This window comes from Amblyomma americanum, chromosome 9 (assembly GCF_052857255.1).
Source record: "Amblyomma americanum isolate KBUSLIRL-KWMA chromosome 9, ASM5285725v1, whole genome shotgun sequence".
Lineage (NCBI taxonomy): Eukaryota > Metazoa > Arthropoda > Arachnida > Ixodida > Ixodidae > Amblyomma > Amblyomma americanum.
The window spans coordinates 119181493-119201946 of NC_135505.1; the positions used below are offsets into that span (position 1 = coordinate 119181493).

A 20454-nucleotide genomic window follows, 5' to 3' on the forward strand; every position below is an offset into this window, starting at 1 on the left:
TGCGTTCGCAGTCCGTTGCACGCGATGAGGGGAAGCCAGATTATATTATTAACGAAACAAGACTCGAAATATTCCAAAGTTGAGAGAGGTGCCAGAGTGGGCCTCCTCCTAGTGCCTGCACTCATCGTCAATATCGTTTGGAAAATACAGGTCGTTGAAAGTCTAGGTGTGTGTGTGTGTGTGTGTGTGTGTGTGTGTGTGTGTGTGTGTGTGTGTGTGTGTGTGTGTGTGTGTGTGTGTGTGTGTGTGTGTGTGTGTGTGTGTGTGTGTGTGTGTGTGTGTGTGTGTGTGTGTGTGTGTGTGTGTGTGTGTGTGTGTGTGTGTGTGTGTGTGTGTGTGTGTGTGTGTGTGTGTGTGTGTGTGTGTGTGTGTGTGTGTGTGTGTGTGTGTGTGTGTGTGTGTGTGTGTGTGTGTGTGTGTGTGTGTGTGTGTGTGTGTGTGTGTGTGTGTGTGTGTGTGTGTGTGTGTGTGTGTGTGTGTGTGTGTGTGTGTGTGTGTGTGTGTGTGTGTGTGTGTGTGTGTGTGTGTGTGTGTGTGTGTGTGTGTGTGTGTGTGTGTGTGTGTGTGTGTGTGTGTGTGTGTGTGTGTGTGTGTGTGTGTGTGTGTGTGTGTGTGTGTGTGTGTGTGTGTGTGTGTGTGTGTGTGTGTGTGTGTGTGTGTGTGTGTGTGTGTGTGTGTGTGTGTGTGTGTGTGTGTGTGTGTGTGTGTGTGTGTGTGTGTGTGTGTGTGTGTGTGTGTGTGTGTGTGTGTGTGTGTGTGTGTGTGTGTGTGTGTGTGTGTGTGTGTGTGTGTGTGTGTGTGTGTGTGTGTGTGTGTGTGTGTGTGTGTGTGTGTGTGTGTGTGTGTGTGTGTGTGTGTGTGTGTGTGTGTGTGTGTGTGTGTGTGTGTGTGTGTGTGTGTGTGTGTGTGTGTGTGTGTGTGTGAGGTAGGCTCCTACTTGTCCATGAGTCTACGGCCTTGGGCAGCAGGGAGAGCTGTGTCCACTAGCTACGTTTTGCCAACTGGTTGAGCAACCTGCAGAGAGGCGTTGGACGGACGTCTCTGGTAAGTGTACCGCGATGTTTATACCTTGTGCGACCAAATTTGTTTTCTGACCTGAAATTTGTTTTCGCTAACTTATTAAATACAAGAGTGGAATACAAGTGCGAAGAATTTGACTTTATTTCGATAACTTATTGAAGTCCGCGAGGGCACCCATTGGTTTTCAGTTACGTCATCTCTTCACACGTTCGAAGACATCCACAAGGTGTTTCGGGGACCCCCGGTCTTCCGTTTTCAGTGCTGCATATTTAACGCTGGGTGAAAGAAAAATCATAAAAGCGTTACTTTTGTAGAATTGTTACCGCACATGCTTTAAAACAAATTTTATTCATATTAATCGTCACTTTCCTGTCCTCTGTTAGGTCAAACTGCAATATAACTAAATATGTCACTACTTCACCTTTCGGAGAACCTGTTCAACGTTTAACCACTTTTCTATTTAAACTAGTTCCACGTTTCATTCCAGAGTTTCAGAACTGCGTACAAAGCCTAGTGCTATCGCTTATGTCTAATGCGAGCTGTTAAAGCATATGCACGCTTCAGCAGATACCCTTGCAGCTGGCCTGCACCTGGCACCTCAGGTCCACCTGCGCATACGCTTTGGCAGCTTGCAGTAAACGGGAGAGCCGACGCTACACGCTATGCTTAATCTCTGATTTTTCAATTTGCGTTCGCGCACTGTTCTGAGATTATGCCCAGAGATTTGACTTTTTCTCAGCAAGCTCTGTCCTCCGTTTTCAGAAGATCTTGTTGCATAACACTTTTTCCCACCCCCTGTCGGCTCTTCATCTGATAAGATTGTCCTGAAATAAATTAGAGATATGATTCACACATGTCATTCGTTTTAAAAACAAGAACCTTGGTGGATGTGTAAGACAACTTTTCTAGATAGTAAAGGTATCACTCGCCTAAGGTAAAGCAGCTAAAACAGGTAAAGCAGGTTGAGCCTAAGGTAAAGCAGGTTGAGCAGTAAAATCTGCATGGCTGATTAATGGCCAAAACTGTGTGGTGGCATTCCTACTAATTACAATATTCATATCCTCATCAGCATTAATGAGCGCCTCTGTTATACAAACAAAAATATTTTAGTAGCAACAGTACATCAGTGCAAAAAATAGAAAACAAATGTGCGTGCACTAAAGAGGCTTTGGTTGCCTGCGTCAAGCCGTGAGGACAAAAATGAGAAATGACCAAAAAACTACAACGGAATTTTACAGCGGCATGAATCAGATTTCAGATATTTACCAGTGGCCTACTGAGATTTCTTTTATCTAACTCTCAACCCCACTTTCCATTGTTTTCTCCCTCTTAATTCGAAAAGATCTGGCTTTTCGAAGAAACAGCCAGTAAAAACTACCTCAGGTGCAGGGCATTCCACACATTCAAAATATTTTTGCTTTAACATATCAAAATGAGTCATACAGGAGTAGAAGTTTAGGCTCGAGCTTTCAGCTCTTCTTGGTTTGCTTACTTGTGTCATTAAAACGTATAAAATTAACGCCAGCCTGACATGCTTAACGCCAGGATAACAGAAAATAACACATTGATAACGCATGCGACTTCTTGTCCTCATGTGGATTTTCAAAGCACGTGTTCATCTGACTGCTGAGGCAGAGTTTCGTGGAGTTTCAAGTTTATTGCCGACTTGTTCAGCTCCTCTAAGCTTTTTTTTAAGGGACGCTAAAGCTATTCTTTGACGTCACAAGTGAACCATTTTAGTTATTGTATATTACGTGCTGAAAGGCCTGCGATGTTGATACAAAGCTCGATTTCCGCTCCCTGAGTTTTTTAATATCGCGGACAACTTCTGCCTCGAACTACGCAGTGTTGACTGAAATGACTTCGCAGCAAGGAGTTGGGTCGCACCAGGAAGCCGATAAGTGTCAAGGAATGCAAGTGACAAACTCAGCGTACTCATGAAGGCGAAATACCCCCCCCCCCCTTCATTCAGTCGCGTCAATTTTTCAAAACATATCTTCCATGTAAACGTGAGTGGCGCTTAAGGAAAGCCGACTATATTAAGGCGCCAAGCAAGAGTAGATGGAGAAGTATCCTCACTGCTACTTCGCGGTGCATGTTAACATGTCCCAGCGTGAGAGACATCATGCGGGTTGAGACATCATCTCTCGCAACATCATGCGGGTTGTGAGGTCCCTGTGTACTATGCAGGTACGTTATTGCCCTCAACACTAGAAACTAGGTGTTGGCCGCGTAGCGCTAGAAATAAGCGCTTCGATTACCGCTGGCCCATCGCATTACCGATATGCGCTGACAAATGCACTGTGCACTGGCGCATTCTTTTGAGCCGCCGATGCACCAGACGGTGCGAGCACGGTAATCGGTGAACCTAAGTCGGCAGTAATCTGATTATGCGTGATAGAAAATATACGTAAAGCATAATCACAAAGTGAAACTTTTACTTCAAATTCCGAGAGCTTTTAAAAAATACCAGAGAATGAAGAAAGCTTTCGAAGGGCTTGAGGCCAATGACTGATCGCTGTCATATAGGACTGTGCAGATCACCCATGCAAAAAAAAAAAATTTTGCTGCAATTTCGAAAGCGTTCCATTCTTGTTCTCCGCGTATTCTTCATTTTTCATGAAATGCAAGTTGTGGCCCCCTCAAAAGAAGGTTCATATTATGTACCATCCAAAACGACGCTTCTTTATTTTTTTCCAGGGCAGAGCCATCGCATAGCCTTGCAGGTATAGTTTGAAAACGCACGCGCCTACAATGTATCTTCAGTTATTTCTACATGCATGACCAAGTTTAATTATAAATATGATCAGAAAAATTCTATACACAAAAAAACGAAGTTAAACAATGTGGCCATGCAGCTTGTCTTTTTACTTTGTTTTATCCACTCCTCTCTACAACGGTACGGCGTATGAGGGTACGTGAAAAAAAGAGAGGGGAATCGTAGAAAGAGGTGCATTCGTACCTGGAACGGTGCTCAGTATGTTGGAAATCTTGGACATGAAGAGGTCAAGATTTTCCGGAACGGATCGCCGCCTTCTGCCACACCCCGTCCGCCTGACGCAGGTCCGACATCCTGGACGCCTAAAAAGGGGACTCCCTATTCCTCGTCCGCCTCCTCCTCCTGCACATCAGTTGAATGTCGTTCCATTGTTGCAGTGTTACGCCGACACTTTCGAAGCACGGCAAATTTTGCCATAAAAGTGAAGAGGAACCTTGTGCTGCTGGTAGCATACACTGTTTAACTGGCTCCATACCTAGTGCACATAAGGCCTGTAGTCCATTAGGGACAGATTTCACACACTCTGCGTGCCTTGTAACAAATGCTTGGCAGGGAAACACATACTTTTTCTCTCGCTTTCTACTGCATCAGGTTTTTTCACAAAAGCTTAATGAAAGCGCGGTTTTGAATAGGTCTTATGCTCATATACGTCGCAGCTTCCGCAGTGCTAAGTAACAATGACGCTTTAAACTGAGGTAACAGCACTGGTTATCTCCTACGCTTGCATCCAGTGGCAGTTAATATGATTTCTTTACTAAACAACTCGCTGAATTTTCATCATTAGCAAGCATCTCTATCGTCATCAGCACCATAAGCAATAACAGAGTTTATTCCCCGACAGGCATTCTTGACACACGGGCTAATTGAGCATTTTTTTGCGACATCAGTTCATTGAGCATTCGGCCTGCTTACTCACTATACGCCACTGTTCCTGATGCGTAATTTTTCTCATTTTTTTGCATTTCCTTACGGTTGCAGCATGGAAAAAGTCTAATTCTCGCCAAGAGGCACCCAACCGCTACTCACCACCTCTCGCATTGGCCGCTAGGCCGGCTACACCGGCGATAGCGCCTGCCACCGCCGCGGCTGCTCCGAGTCCTCCCAGAGCAGCGCCCACTCTCTGCCTTGTCAGTCCTGTCGAGCCAAAAAAGAAGAAAAATACAACACTATCTCTGCTGCATATTTCTGCGGTCCGCTCTGATTAAGCTTACGCAGCCAGCACATCGAAGGCGGAGCCGACCACCATAAGCTTAATGCGTTTTATTTCAATGGTTGCTTTAGATATACACAGTACATCATTATCAGCTTAACAACGTCCACAGCACGACTAATACCTCTCCTAAATCTCTTCATTGCCCTTTAATTGCGGCGATGGCGAGTATCAGGTTGCCTAGAAAATTGAAGTGGCTGTTTTATTTGTGTTGTACTTTTTTACTGTGAATCCTGTACTTTTCATTTTTGCAGTTCTGAGCTATTTTACACGTTCCAAGCTGTCTTTTTGTTTCTGTGGAGCTGCGAGCAGTTTTTCTATTTCATTTTATAGTTTTCTCCTAAAACCTTGAGGCATGGCGCTCTTTGGCCGCAGATGCCCCTGCGCCATAAATGTTCACTAACATCATCTTTTCTTTTACTCCAACAATACTCTGGTCTTCTCTTGCTCGTCTCCTTGTCGCACTATCTAGTGCGCCCCTAGTAGCAATTTGAAAAGGGACGAGGAGATCTCTTCACTGAAACCACCAATAGTTGAGCATAAGTGTAAAAAACAACTAAGCTTTTCTTCATTACTTCTTTTTTTTTCCTCACAGTGTTTTGTATCCTGGGCTACATACCGGCCTCGCCAACGAACGCTGCATCAGAACCAGCACCTTGACAGGGCGCCTTGTGTCAACCGAAGCCCAAACAGTCATCGCCACCAGCCTTAAAATGAACACTGATGGCAAATCGAAGAAGAACAGTATTGGTTGAGTGGTGTGTTTTATTCACAGAGTTTGGTTTGAATTAATATGTATATTTTATTATCCATAAAAAGATTCAAAAATACATGCACGTATCGCGACAACCCACTATTTTCTCTTCTCAAGCAAACTGCGGGGTGTGAAAACGCCTTTCCCGCGCAAATGCCTAAGCCTAGGCTGCATGGATATTCACTTCCAGAGGTCAGTCAGGGAGTCTTTCCCGCTCTTTGCGTCACGTGTTTAGATCGAGTGGCGGAATAATTGTCAACTTAATTTTTCTCGGCCATACAAACGCGGTTCCCTCCCGGACAAACATCAGCACAACCGGAACAATCCGCGGAGACAAAACTTTCCTGGAGTCGTCCTCAGTGTACTAAGGTGCTATAATTAAAGAATCATAACGTCATCTAAGCCGTACACGGTTCCCGCAGATAATTTAGCACTTCTTGAGGAAACTCTAGATTGACTTCAAGGCTGTAAAATTTCACTGTGCACCCCGTTGTACCTTGTTAGTTACGCACTACGGACACGTGAAATAGTCATCTACCTTCCTCTCCCCCTTTCTCTCTCTCATTTCACCCCCCCCCCCACGTCTCGGGTAGCATACCGGGCGTCGCCGAGTTAACCTCTCTGCCTTTCCGCTCATCATTCTGTCTCTATTAAGAAGGGTGAATAGCACTTAGCAAACGTCATCAGGCCGTCCAGAGTTCCCGCAGATAATTTTGCAGTTCTTGAGCACCTAGCCGTGACTACACTTGGTCCCGTAACTTAATGAGTGTGGAGTGCGAGACACGACTTCTAAGAGACAGCCTTCACAGCTGCTCGGCTAATTCGCGACAGCATCCCAAGTGCATCCCAATGTATGTAGTCGCCTCGAACTCGTAGCATTCTCTCCACTGAGAGCAAGTTGGCTGGCCTAGCATAGAGCCATCGTCGCCTGGTGTACAACTTGTACGATCTCCAGTCGGCGCTGATGAAATCCAAAAGCGCTTATGCACTGGGCTTTCTTCGCATGGTCAAGTACCCCAGGGACAACCTACCTACGCCCATCCATCGTCATTTTTTTTAAATTTACTTGTTGCATATCCAATAACCTGTCTACGTTTAGCGCATGAGAAACGATTGGCTTCCGCTGGCAGCGTCACTCTGTAATATACTATAAATTTGTTTTTTCCTACACCCGTGCTTTATGGGCAGTTACATTTCGCTATCGGACAAAAAACATGCCATTAAACTAATCAGGCATGGCAGCTTGTGCCCCCTTTACGGATCTCGGAATGCACTGAGGGAATATTGAAAAACTTTGTCAGAGGGCCAACACAGGCGCTTGCTTCTTCTGGAGCGAACGCACGAGAGCGAGCTCGCACAAACAGTACCTAAGTGCCCAAACGATGCCAGCGTGTGCAAAGCTAGTGATGTTCCTGTTTGAAAAAGCGCAACATCAACCGTGGTGGCGAAATGAAAGCATACAGTGTGCTGGTATATGGTCGCCTGAAATTGGAAGAACGCGTACTGACGCCGTGGTTACAGTTCGGTGTGTTCGGATAAAAACGGTAATCGAGGTCCTATGCACATTTTTTACTTTCAATTAAATTTTTTTACGTGATGAGCGAACTCACGATTGGTTTTGCAATCACGATTCAGGAAATCACGAATTGTTTTGCAAGAAAGAAACGCTGCAGTTTTGGTGGAAAAAAAATGATAAAGGCTTGCTGTAAAGCTTCCATTTTGCGATTGCGCAATTTCCTACGTTTAGATCCACACAGAAAGTAAAATAAAATTCCATGAAACACGATTATTTTTCCAGTGATCGTACGCAAACTTGGCTGTCGGCAATAATGCAGAAATATTTTTATCTCCTGTAATTTTGCTGCAAAAATATAGAAAACTTATTCTTGTAACCTATTTTGGAATCTGATATCAAATTTGAACTTCAATTTCGAAAAGTAAGGCTTTACAATAAGAGAAGTTTTGGGACAATAATGCGATAAATATTAAGAACCGGAGGGTAAATTTTTTCTCAGTATCAATACTCTCTATTTACTGTCGCTGGACAAAATTTGTACCTCTAGAACGGGTAGGTGATTTTTAAATAGCCGCTGAAATCATCTCGGATTTGAAAAATTAGAAAACAGTCAAATTTTCCCGTCGATTTTTTAAAAAATCTTCTCTCTAATCTTCTTTAAAACTTCCCTGGTACACTTTAAGTACCTGGCAATTTTAGATCAAGAAGAAAAAGTATTGTATCAGATTGTTACAAGCAAGAAAATTAAAGGCCAAACTTGGGCCGTATTTTGTGCAGTTACAATTCCTGGATATAGTGCGTTAAAAGGAACAACGGTCATGAATTACACTTTGAACTGAGCGCATGGTGAAGCGTTTTATTGCGCACAATGGTTAAAGTCTCAGAATATGTCTCGGAAACACGTTTTCCTTGGCAGCCGAGTTTTAGTCAGGCTCAATGTTAATAGCAGTGGCCTATATTTAGTAATCTCTTCACGACTCGCTAATGCAAGCAAAGAAAATATTCCGTCTATCTTAACTTGAATCTTCTGATATTATTTTATTCTTTAGCTATCGAGAATATTGTTAAGTCATTATATTTCTTAATTTATTGCCTTTTATATACATTTTCTGACCGCCGATTGGCCATAGGAATTATTAATTGTGCTTTTTAAGCAGCTAACATTTTCATATGCATATACCAATACCTTTATGAGAAAAGTATCTTTTAACTGTCCTGTTAATTTAGGCTGATCTACTAGCCGAAACGGGCTCAATTACTCTATGGAATTTCTTTCCACAGGATATTGCCAGCGCACATTAGCCCAATAACGCTCTCGTCTGTTGCGTATATGGCGTTTTAGAGTTATGATCGTCCTACGTTCCAAATCCTGTTGACAACCGTACCCAGCGCTCAATCATTTTAATTCCAGTGTCTTAGACGCAGCGCGAACTTCTCCAAGTAAACAAACTTTTTCAGCCGCATGACTCCATTTCTGTAAACTGTACTACCATATAAAGGGAAACCATTCATATCGCTGTCCCCACGAGGACTGGCCTCGCGCAAAACGGTGAATAAGTGAAGAACTATTTCCGCTTCGGAACAGTAGCGTAGGCCACATGAGAATTGCCTGAATTAGATTCAACACCTTAAAATTCGATACAGGTAGTTATCGTGTACTTTTTCAGCTGTCTTTCATCCCGTTCTAAAAGCCAGCAACCTGACTATGCCGCAGATCCTGAATGCTAATTTCATTTATCTTTCTTTGAGTGCGCCTACGAAGCCACTGGCTCTGTGTAAACTGTTATTTCCAATTGAGATCAAGGTAGGTAGCGCTTGTTATTGAGCCAACCATCGCCGTTGCACGCACATCTGCTGTGCCCTCTGGCCAGAAAGATGAGCATCGTTACATGATATTCCTTGTGTGTGAGTACATGAAAGTAATATCTTTTTCTGGCAGCAACTGGGGGTCCTCTCATTGGCTAAAGTTTCCTTTGCATCCATACAGACATGGTGTGTTGAGGCATGTTGCGCCTGCGTTTTGATGTAGGCAGGCACGCATCTGCAGGCTGACCAAACAGTTCGTCGGAATATAATGGCCAATCTCCGCGTCCAGTTTTTTAGGTAAAAACGCATGCGAAGAATGGTAACGCTTTTTTCCCCAATAGTACGCCCAAAACTTATTAAAAACAAGGCGGAAATGTAAAAATATTTTTGACCTAATGGTCCGCCTTCCTTCATTCGTAAAGCAAAAGCTTGGGCTAGTTGGATATTGTTTGAACTCATATTTTCTAGCGCTTAGGGAACACAAGGGACGTACACAGGACGTACGTCCTGTGTACGTCCTGTGTATTTGTGCTCTTGTCCCTTGTGTTCACTAAGTGCTAGAAAATATGAGTTCATTCGTAAATCCTGTTCTCAAGGTCTTTTGTACTTGTGTGGAGTAATAAGGTGACTTTCCTTAACAGTTATTTTGATAGCAGTTAAGAACTCGCGGCTATTGAACTATCTCATTCGACTCAGAAGTTGCCGTTTTGTTTTCGTGCTCAGTCTAAAGTTCAATTTTTCTTGTGGCGAAAGTTACTTGATTTCGATAGCGCTTCTTCTTGCTGAAGGAGCACGCGGCACTTGCTTGCTGACATATGCACAGAATATTCTTGTGTCTGGGATAAAGGGGCTCTTTTATCTCATTTTGAAATACGAGAAGCACAAAGCGCAACTATAAAATTTCTGGCACTTTTAGCTTAAGCTTAATTTAAACACGAACTATCGTTGACTTAAACGCTACGAATGTTCCAGGTAGGCGTTTTATTCTAAGCCCAACTGCCTTGAAATACTTCTGAAATAAGGCGAAGTTCTAAATCCCATTAGCCAGATGTATAAGAACCATACGAAATAGTAAATATAATCTTGTTTTGACTTCTTAAAAAACGCTTACAAGCATAAACATGCTTCCAAGGTATTTTCCGAGACTAACCAAGTGCTAACTAAAACTCAAGCACATCCGCACAGCTTGAAGTAAAATTCTTGACCACCCCGCTTTTTAACACACAATATCCAGTAGCTGAACGAAATATGGTCCCTGTTACGCATTTCAATTTACAGTTTAAAACAACATAATTTAGCAATTTTTTCTTGATCCAGAATTAAAAGGTACTGAAGATGTGAAGGAAAATTTCAAAAAAATTAGAGTGGTTATTTTTCTTTTAAATTTCGCTCAAATTTTACCTTTCTTCGAATTTTTTCAATGCTCGACGATTTCAACGCTTAACTAACTATCATCAGTGCCTTCTATAAGTACAAGAATTGTCCATCTATATCAAAAATAGCGGAACATTAGTGAGAAAAATAATTACACTGTTGACAATGCTGTGCCGGAAATAGCGCACTTATAACTCAAAAAGCCTACTTCTAGAAACATTGTGGCAAGTCTTAAGTGAATTACCCTGCAGAGTGAAGCGCTATGACATGCTGATTGTTATGCCTAGTGGAAGCTTTCGTCGCATTACTAAACACGACCTCTTCAATACACTTCAATATTTTCATAGTTTTTTCTGCGCCGAAGTCTTTTTAAAATGGGCATTGCGGCACAGTAACCAATGATTAAAACACTGGCCGCATAGAAGAAAATCCAACTGCAGAGTAATCAGACTGCTGGATGCAAACTCTGAATCTTTGCGATAGCTATTACTGCCCATTGTGTTTCTGGGCGCAAAAATTTGAAAAGCACAAGGCCGGATTTTTGCAATGCTTCTAAGGAACTTGTCAGCCGGCTATGGTAACCTAAACTCAATGCAGTCACATGTTCTCTGAAAGGTCAGTTTTGTCTCGAATGAGTAAACTTTAAGGTAGGACTTACGCCTGCGTTCCTCAATGTCCAATCGGTCCCTTCTTCGCCCTCCGACTCTACGGCGTGCACCGGATCTTCTTGCTGAGTAATAGAAGAAAAAGAGTATTCGATGACACAGCTCGCTTTCGAATAAAAAGAGAACCCCTTGTCTTTCCGCTTACATCCAAGCAGCCTCGCAAGTAAAGATATTTCTTTGCAGAGGAGAGGAAGCCATTATGTGGCAAACAACACTTACTGCTGCATTTGGTGCGAATGCTGACATTACAAATGAGCCTTCAATATGACGAAAAATCGTCATCAACACAGCGTGTGCGGCTATGATGCAAGGCGAACTTAGCTCGAGTTTTTTTTGCAAATCACAAGGAACAAGGAAAGAAAGCATGAACTCTAATTCAAATTAATAGAGCATTGGGGATTATAGAGCTGATAACCAAAAATTTCTCCACGCGTTGTCCTGTAATCAGGTGAAAGAAAAATTGTGTAGTCCACACACACACGCAATAACAAAAGTGTCAGTGGTGATCAAAGGCAGTAAGAGCATAGAGCTGGAGATGAGCTAAACTGCAAGGAAAAAATTTGCACTTAACTTGAACTCTGTCTCAGTATTACGCGAATTAAACATTGAGCACCACTTCATCGTTGACAGAACAAATTCTCTTCAACCTCCTAAAAAACTGTGCTCTTATTCTTCACATTCGCGCATTTCGTTACCACATTAAATGTATGGCCGTCGCGGAAATAAGATTCACGGACACTGAAGCGCTTTTGTTTCTTGTCCTCTTCAAGCACGTGCTCATCTTGAAATCCTGTGCACATCGTTTACGATAAAAAAAAACTAAACGGCGATTACTCTACTCGGTAATGCGATTTTTGTGCGCAGCTTCTGCGGTACTTGAACCGTAGGGACCACCTCGGAACACAGAGTGCCGACCGTGGTCGAACGGAGGCGGCTCTGGGTTCAGATTGGGAAGCGCGCGCAGCGATCCGCCGCCGCTGAGCCTCGCCTGGCGCGAACGGGCGACGGCACCCGCTACTTTGGCGCCGTATCTATTTAGCAGGGCACCGCCGCGAAGCCCATCTTCAAGCTTCCGCCATTCCCTCCTCCTCCGCTTTCTTTCTCGCGCTCTCTTCGCTATCCTCGTACTTTACTCTTCTGCTGCCCTCGTTCGCGTTGCCGGTGACATCGAGGCCGACGACGAGCGACGCCGTTCAACAGTTGAAAAGACTCCTGTTGGTTTAAGGTGAGGAAAATATAACAGCCTGTAGTGCGCTCCGGTATGTCTACTTCACTTTGGCTTCTTAGGGCATAGCAAAATAACTGTAGAAAGCTGTCTTTACTCCCGCACATACTCCTGAAGTGTACACAGTGTGGTCAACACCATGCCAGCATCTCTGTAACGAGGAGTTCATGACGCTCGCAAGAAGTTTAAGTAGCTGTGTTCTTTTACTTGATGTCCTCCCGGTCAGGTTGCTGAGCAGGATTCACGAAAGTGGTTGTTTGTTAATTTTTTATAGTTGGCAAGCATGCATTTCAAAGAGGGACGTGGAAGTTCAGTATGCGGATTCTTATGGGAAAAACACTGATGTAGGGTGAAAAAGTAGTAAAGTTGGCTCTTGATACGAACCGCCGCGTCCGCTCTCTTCTTCCTCTCCTTCACCTGCACCTCCTCCGCCGCCACCACCTCCAGCCGTGATGCCGATCCCCCCACGCTCGCCGCCTCCTCCCCCACGTCCACTGTATCCACCACCTGCAGGACGAGACCGAATAACCCGCAGACGAAGCTTCGTGACCATTGCTATCCGTTGCTGAGCCTAAGGACGCGGGATTTGAATCCAGGACGCGTTGTCCACATTTCGACGGAGGTGAAACACAAAAGATTACCGTGCGCTGAGCGTTGTCAGCACGCGTTAAACAGCTACAGGCGGTCTAAGTTAATCCTGAGCACTCCACTATGACGCCACTCATACCACATGTGCGGTTTTAGGACGTTATGTCCCACATACTAAGTGACCAACAACAGACAGATCCTGCACGCGGATATCACACAACTATATTTAAATCTGGCTATCCTGAGCACTCCACTATGACGCCACTCATACCACATGTGCGGCTTTAGAACGTTATGTCCCACATACTAAGTGACCAACAACAGACAGATCCTGCACGCGGATATCACACAACTATATTTAAATCTGGCTTCACGAAGAGATTCGTCATTGGGAAACTTTCAAAGCTGGGAACACGCTGAGCTCTGCAACGTACAGGCAGGTATTTATTAGTACGTCACGCCTGTATGACATTGGTTTACTTTACTGGAACCCCTTGAGTGCGCTGTAAATAGCTTGAAGTCGAATATTTGGCAGTGAAAACAGCAATATTGATTCTCTGAAAAGTTAGTTCTTAGATAAAGCTAAAATTTTAGCACTGCTATTGTAGATTCCTGTACATGCGATAGTTCTGTAGTACATTAAGGCGCCTTAGTTAGCCGTTACTTTTGCAGTGATTCACACGTCCTAGGGGTACTTTAATACATAAATTCATCAATAACAAATAAAATCTTTAGTTTTATGCTGTCCTGTAATCCTGTGTACGACCTCCTGTGCTCAGGGATTTAGCAGATCTTCTCCACTGCAGTTGCGGCTGCAAGCAACACGCTGAAACGTGAGTTCTTACAGTTCTTGTTCCTACTATACTGCAAAGTCACTTTGTGTACTCAGCACTGGTACAAACCACCACCGAGCAAGCCACCTCCTACGGCGCCGATGAAACCACCTCTGTCATCGCCACTGACACCGCCACCGCCACTGCCACTGCCAACGCCGCCACTGAACAACCTGCTGACGCCGCCGATCAAGGCGCCTCCGGAACCGCCTCCGCCGCCACCCCCGGCCCCGCCACCTCCGAGAAAGTTGTTTCCGCCTAGCAAACCGCCGTCGCCATCGCCGCGGCCACCTGGAATGGTACATACCATAAACAGGGTGTTTCACTTAAGGCTTTCCTCTATTTTAAAAAATAGGCTTTTTGAGTTAGAAGATCGCAGGTTTTGGCATATCATTGTCAGCCGTGGATAGCATCAGAATAGAGCCAAGATGGCAAGATGGGCTTACTAGCAGGTTATTAACTAATGTTGAATACTTAACTTTTTTAGATATCAGCGTTAGGCTCCTTAATTAATTATTGATGTGCAGCCGACCTGAAGAAATATTCATATAAGTTTTATAGAATATCGATAATACGGCTCTCTTCTGAGCTCAGGCCCCAAAAAATTTTTGGCAACATCGCGGCAAAGTGCATACGCTTTCGAGAAGCTTGCAGGCAAAGCAACCTCTCAAGTGCACATAACTCGTCGAAATAGTCTAATTTTTTTGGGCCACAGCCGATGGTAACAGCATTTTCGATATTCAAAAAATCGATATGGATATTACATACGGTGGTCTATACGCCTCTCAATAGTCAAGGAGCCTAACGGCAATAATCAGAAAGTTAACTATTTAATAATAGTTAACCAGCCTGTTAGCACTTTTTAGGTGAATTCTGATGTACTACAGCGCTGAAAATGCTCTGCGGAAAAAAGCGCTCTCCTAACATACTCTATTTTTAAACTTGTAGAAACTCTTAGGTGACACATCCTGTATATCACTTCTATATTTCCTTCGGGCAACAGAAGTCTAGGCGTTCTAACCTCTACTCTAAAAGACGCAGTTAAGGAAACTGTAGTGAGTACAATGAAAGCAATAGACGTACAGGATGCTTCACATAACTTGAACTAAGAATTTAAGAAAATCGGTGCTCCGGAGCTGGGTGACACTAACGACACATCGTTTCCCGTCACGTGGCCGCCCTCAGAGTACTTTTATATTTTGCCAGATTAGTTAATAAGCTACGATTATTTACGTTAAACTTTAAACAAACACTTCAGGGTCAAGTGCATTTCGTTAAGCCGTAGAGATTGTTACCAAACAACCGATGAAATTTTACAGCGAGAGCTGTAATAGGTACGCAGTACAAGCCATTGAGGAGAAGCAATTTAGGGTGTACAACAGAAGCCGTGTAACGCGTTGCGCGTAATGCGTTTTCGTAAGTGTTCACCCCCGCCACGTACCTCAAAGCGCGATTGAGGTGTTTACTGACCCAGGGAGCCAGTTATGCGCCTTTCCTTTCCTCTAAACAAACAGAGGGTTTAGACTTCAAATAAGACAACACTGGGAATTACATTGTTTTGTTCGTGCAAGGAGGCCCTGAAGTCCGTGAAGTGTGCCGGAAACCCTATCGAACCGAAGACTGCAAGCGGAAGAACGCCGTATATGCATATGAAAGTATACGCACCCAAACAAGCCTTTGCGACTCTCAACCGGACTGTAGCCTCTGAAACCTCAAAATGGGCCTGCAACTGGAGACCTCGCGGCCGCTAATGCCAATAAGCTTTTGCTGTTTATGCGCTAAGTCGTCAAGCTTCAATGTAATCTTGTTATTTTTTTACCGACGTATTTCCTACGTGATCTCTTTTTCCAGCGTTTAAAGAGAGCTTCCGGAATACGAAAAAAAAACACGTCACTGCGCTCATGCTGTACGATATTCCAGCGCTACCACCTGCTGCGTTTTGAACGAACCCAGCGGAATGATCTGATGTTACGGAGTTTAAATGTCTAGGAATTCATTTCACAGAATACACGAACTGCTGAGTGCATGTCGAAAACATCTACAATACAACCACGCGTAAGCTTTGGTTATTGCGACTAAAACTTCCCGATGCCATCCCGGTAATAAAAATAATGGTTTACAAAATGACTTTACTTCCACTGCTATCGTATGCAACAAGTATTTGGGAGCTTTACACTCAAGAAAACATATCGAGATGTGAGCGGGTAAAAAAAGGGCCTTAAGGTTTCTTTTCAACTCAAATGCAAGAACCCAGTCTGTCAGTTGCCGAACGCAGGAATAGAACTGGATTGATGACGGTGAACCAAAACATGCGCCTAATGCCCTCCAATCCTTATTCTAGTTTGAAAGGTTTTTACAAGGTCGATCTAAAAAGACACATCAAATTTTAGAATCCTGCTACCACCAGAAGAAAACATTCGAACACATAAGGCAGGGAAATTTTAAAACCAAATTTTAAAACATTCATTTTTGGTTCTAAGCATAGATGAGTAGGGCACCTTACCAGCAGGTGTCGTAGTGTTCTGATGTTGAAGCTACTGAAGAAACTCTTTTCAAATACTAGTAGTTTATTGCAATTTTTTGCATATTTATTCCTCTATTGTTTTTCACTTTTTCAGTTGTTTTAACTCTACGCGCTATGTTTGTTTTAGCTAATTCAACAAGTAATTGATTAATGCAATGAACTCTTTGAATTGTTATCTTTGACTGAGGTCAAATATTTCTTCTTATTTTCATAGATTGTGACTTTTTATTCATAATGGCAAGTATAGTACTGCTTAATCAACTGCAAAGTTGCGTGCTTAGATGAAAGATCGCTTTGTATTATTTGTATTGTTGCTTTGCATTTTTATACAACCGCAACTACTGTCTTAGCATTTGCTGAAAGTATGAATAAATAAATTAATTAATTAATAAACTTCATTCTGAGCTTTTCTCTCCGTGGAAAGCATTGTGAGCTCAAAACGTAATAACATGACTAGAAGAGACAAAGTCCGACAGTGTCTACCTGTGATTCACTGAGTAAATTTTCGCACACAGCAGAGCGGAGGTGAGAATGGACCAGAGATTGCGAAGTCTGCTGGAATATAATGATCGCAGATGGCACAAAACAGCATTAACGGCAAGTATATGAAAGAAGTCCTTGTCCCACAGAGGGCGTAATTAGGCTGATGGTGATGATAGCAGGGACGACAAAGTAGAACAAAATTACTTTAATTATAGCCTAACGCTAGAAGCAATTGCATTGACATATTTCAAGTTTCCTGATTCAATCGCACATATTCATAAACACAGAAAGGAAGGTCGGTTTCTGCAGTACACAACACGCACCTCGTTCCAGAACAAGCAATTACGAATGTATGCTGGATTGTATTCATATTAGGTTGATTTCTTGAATTTAACGTCACGAAACATATGCCGTTAGAAGGGTGCCGGCGGAAGCAAAATTTACTTAGAAAAGCTCTCTCTGGATACTTCATGAGCTCAATACTCACCGATTTGTTTCTGTTGCTGCTGCAGAGGAATCTGGAGGGCTGAAAACAGGGTGGTGCATAATCAGTGAAGTGAGAACCCAAGCAAAACTGTGAGAGCATCATTTAGTCATGTATTTGCAGATAATGGTGGCAACACAGAGGCTCAGGTGTAAACGAGACCTTTCTCATTATATTGTCCCTGTAGTGTTACGCATGGAAAGACATCTCGAAACAATACTACTGAACTTTTGAGAGTCAGCGTCCAAGCAAAGTTGTTATCTGTTAAGCTTCGTGCATGAATGCGAAAGCATGTCGACCGATTGTGTCCGCAAACTAGAGGAACCACGCCGGCTACGGCTATAGTGGTTTTTAGCACAAAAATAACCTTTAATTTTCTTTCAGCTTAGCTGCCACTACAGTCTACAAGAAAAGAGGAAATAATATGTCCTGCCATGTCAAGGACAATGCTTGAAGGAGTCTGCACCAATACATTTATCTTAAGTTACCTCACTGTCAACAATGCATTTATAGTACTGTTGGTTCAATCAATGATTGAGTGAAAAATCGTTGCCTTATTAAATTTAGCAGACTTGCTCAACAATAGAGAGGACATGTGCTTGCGTGGACGTATACCAGATTACCATTTGCCTGCTCCAAACGCGCATTAGCAGACGCTTTGTTAGATGCACCACGCACCCTCCATGGCATGTGCGCAGCGGGCATACGTTAATTTGGTATACGTGTGTTGTAGTGCTTTTCCGCTATGCTGAAATATCTGTCTTGGTTAGGCGTATTGAAAGCTGTCGCACAGAACGGGCCCCTGCGCGTTATGGGAAATTTGATAAGGTTCGGGTGCGCTGTTGAAGGGTCATGCCCGAGAATGAATTCCACGTTAGATAATAAGAAACACTGCCTTCTAGGAGGACATGCCGAAGCATTTTGGACGCCCGACAGTAACTCGTTATTCTCATTACGTCATTCCTTTTAATTTGCAATGCAACGCCTGCTCTAACGGAGAGTGTAATTAAGGCTTCACCTCTCACCGAATAAACACTGCATTTGAATGCTCTATGTAAGCGCCCCCCAAAAGAGTACCAAGCAGACTCCATCATAATAGCGCCTTCGGCGCAAATTGCGCCTCAGGTATTGTAGAACATGAGCTCCTCGCGTTATGCGTATACGTGCTGTTCATAGAATCCTGATGAATTTATACTAACGTTGCTTTTCTTCGCATGTACAGTAAACAACTAATTAGTTTTTTCCAGTGAAAAACTAAAGTGCGGTTTAAGTAAGCTCGACACTTTCGCACCTCCAATTACGCGAAGCTTTCTTGATATGAAATCAACCAGTTCCTTTGGGCCATAGTTACAGCGCTTTCACAGTTAGGCTCATCAAAATGAGCTCTCGCGATACTGACTAGCCGTTTATGTCAAAACATTTGATTAGCAGGATTAGGTTATTGCAGCCAGATTCGTTGAAAGGGTGGCTTACTTTTTATCTGTGGTTTCTGTGTTTGATACGGCGGTAGCAAAAAAGTGCGGCCGATGAGATATAGGTCTGGGAGACTTACCACAATTATATCTTGTGACCACTGAGAGAATCAAGAATGTATTGGAAAGAGCAAGTGCCCTCATCTTTCCTCGGCTCCGACCTTCCACGGACAGACCCGGACGCGCAGCTGCCCTTCGGATTTATTCCCAGGCAACAAAAGTTATTTTTACATTATATGCATCAAGCCTTTTGAGCTAGTGACAGGCCTGTATTTGACAATGCTCCTGAGTGAAGCGCTTGTTAAACAGATGGCCAAGTAGGTTTCATACCCAACGCAAAGGAGAAAAGACAATGCTTTGGAGTTGCCCTCACTGTCTCCTTTTTCAAATCCTTTAGGAGACATGTCCCTAGTCCTGACTGTTTTTGAAGCAGACTTTTTTTCAGGGCAGGTAGTGACTGCAGATCCGGATGACGATAGTGAAAAAACTATAAAAGAAAGAATGAAGTGCAACCCGATTCACAGATACCTTCAGATAATGAATGGCAGTTTACCAATTTCTCTCAAGAAAAAAGTGTAGAACAGCTGTTTGATACCAGTACCCACCTACGGGGCAGAAACGTGGAGGTCAACAGAAAGGGTTCAGCTCACATTGAGGACAACGTAGCGAGCTATGGAAACGAAATAATAGTTCTAACGTTAAGAGACCGGATCACTCAGACCAACTTTATTGTGTGCTCTTTCTCTGTGCGGCAAGCAATGGGAACACAAAAGGAATAATGTGACTAGCAGAAACTTTGTTCAGCTGTATTTCTTTTTGATTCATTGATGAAAATTTCGCCCGAAGCGTAACGAAGGTGGGGAATGAGCCTGAGATTGCGAAATTACGAAGGCGAAAACCGACAGTAAAAACAGCAATGACAGTATAAATGCATTTACAAAAAATTTAAGACCGTATACGGTGCAACACAGTCAGGCGTAAAGAATGAGGCAAAGCTGCTTAAATAACTGAAACCAAAAAAATACACAAACAATATAAATATACAACACAGTTCAAAAGCAAAGCTTAATAAAGCAGCATACAGTCTTTAAATCTAACTCTTGCGCGAGTTGCTAATATTGGCATGTATTGTTTTGAAGCTGACTGCATTAACATAAAGATGAGAGGTGATATAGTGAACTGCATAAGTGGTGCGACCTTGTGCAGTGATAGTGGCCGCAAAGTCATAACATGTGGCCGCTACGTAGGAATAACAAGAACAACTTTAGTTGCGTTTGAAATTGGCATAGATTCCCTGGTAACCGCCGTATCTACTCCGACAACAGCCCCGCTCAGGGGACTAACCAGCTGTTTCGCCATCATTCCGATTTGCTCTCCTGTTAACTCTTCTTGCAGACTCTGATCATCAGCACCACGAGAACAAGACGGTAGAGAAGGCCACGCCACTAGGTCCTCTTTTTTGAGTGCCATACACGGCTCTAGGGAATGTGCGTGTAAAGGGTTCTATCGTCGGTCATCTTCTGCACGTGTAACATGTATATCCGCTTGCAGGACATAGTGCAAGAAAGAACTGAACATAGGAATAAGGAGGACGGTAGGACGGAACGCTGAACTAACAACATTTTTTTTCGAAAAGAGGCGAATCGGTATTTAGGAGGTGGATATCAGGCCACATATGACAAAGGCGAAAGGGCGGAAAGGAACCAGAACTAAAGAAAGAA

At 43.3% G+C, this 20454-nt stretch overlaps 1 protein-coding gene across 1 annotated transcript; it reads right to left on the bottom strand.

Moving 5' to 3' along the window:
- Positions 1-1145: 1145 nt before the first annotated feature.
- Positions 1146-18933, bottom strand: LOC144104200 (uncharacterized). Its single transcript, XM_077637072.1, has 7 exons — positions 18814-18933; positions 17265-17303; positions 13840-14061; positions 11118-12856; positions 4826-4933; positions 3983-4141; positions 1146-1295 (listed from the first exon to the last, which is right to left on the bottom strand). The coding sequence occupies exons 1-4, from the start codon at positions 18875-18877 to the stop codon at positions 12675-12677; spliced, it is 507 nt and encodes a 168-aa protein (XP_077493198.1). The 5' UTR covers positions 18878-18933; the 3' UTR covers positions 1146-1295; positions 3983-4141; positions 4826-4933; positions 11118-12674.
- Between the last annotated feature and the right edge of the window lie 1521 nt (positions 18934-20454).

Excerpts from the sequence above, each read along its gene's own strand:
- LOC144104200 (XM_077637072.1), bottom strand. The coding sequence starts at position 18,877 with ATGAGGGCACTTGCTCTTTCCAATACATTCTTGATTCTCTCAGTGGTC. Across the intron at positions 14,062-17,264 it reads GCAGCAACAGAAACAAATCG|GTGGCCGCGGCGATGGCGAC; the intron begins GTGAGTATTGAG and ends GTACCATTCCAG. Across the intron at positions 12,857-13,839 it reads AGGTGGCTTGCTCGGTGGTG|GTGGTGGATACAGTGGACGT; the intron begins GTTTGTACCAGT and ends CTCGTCCTGCAG.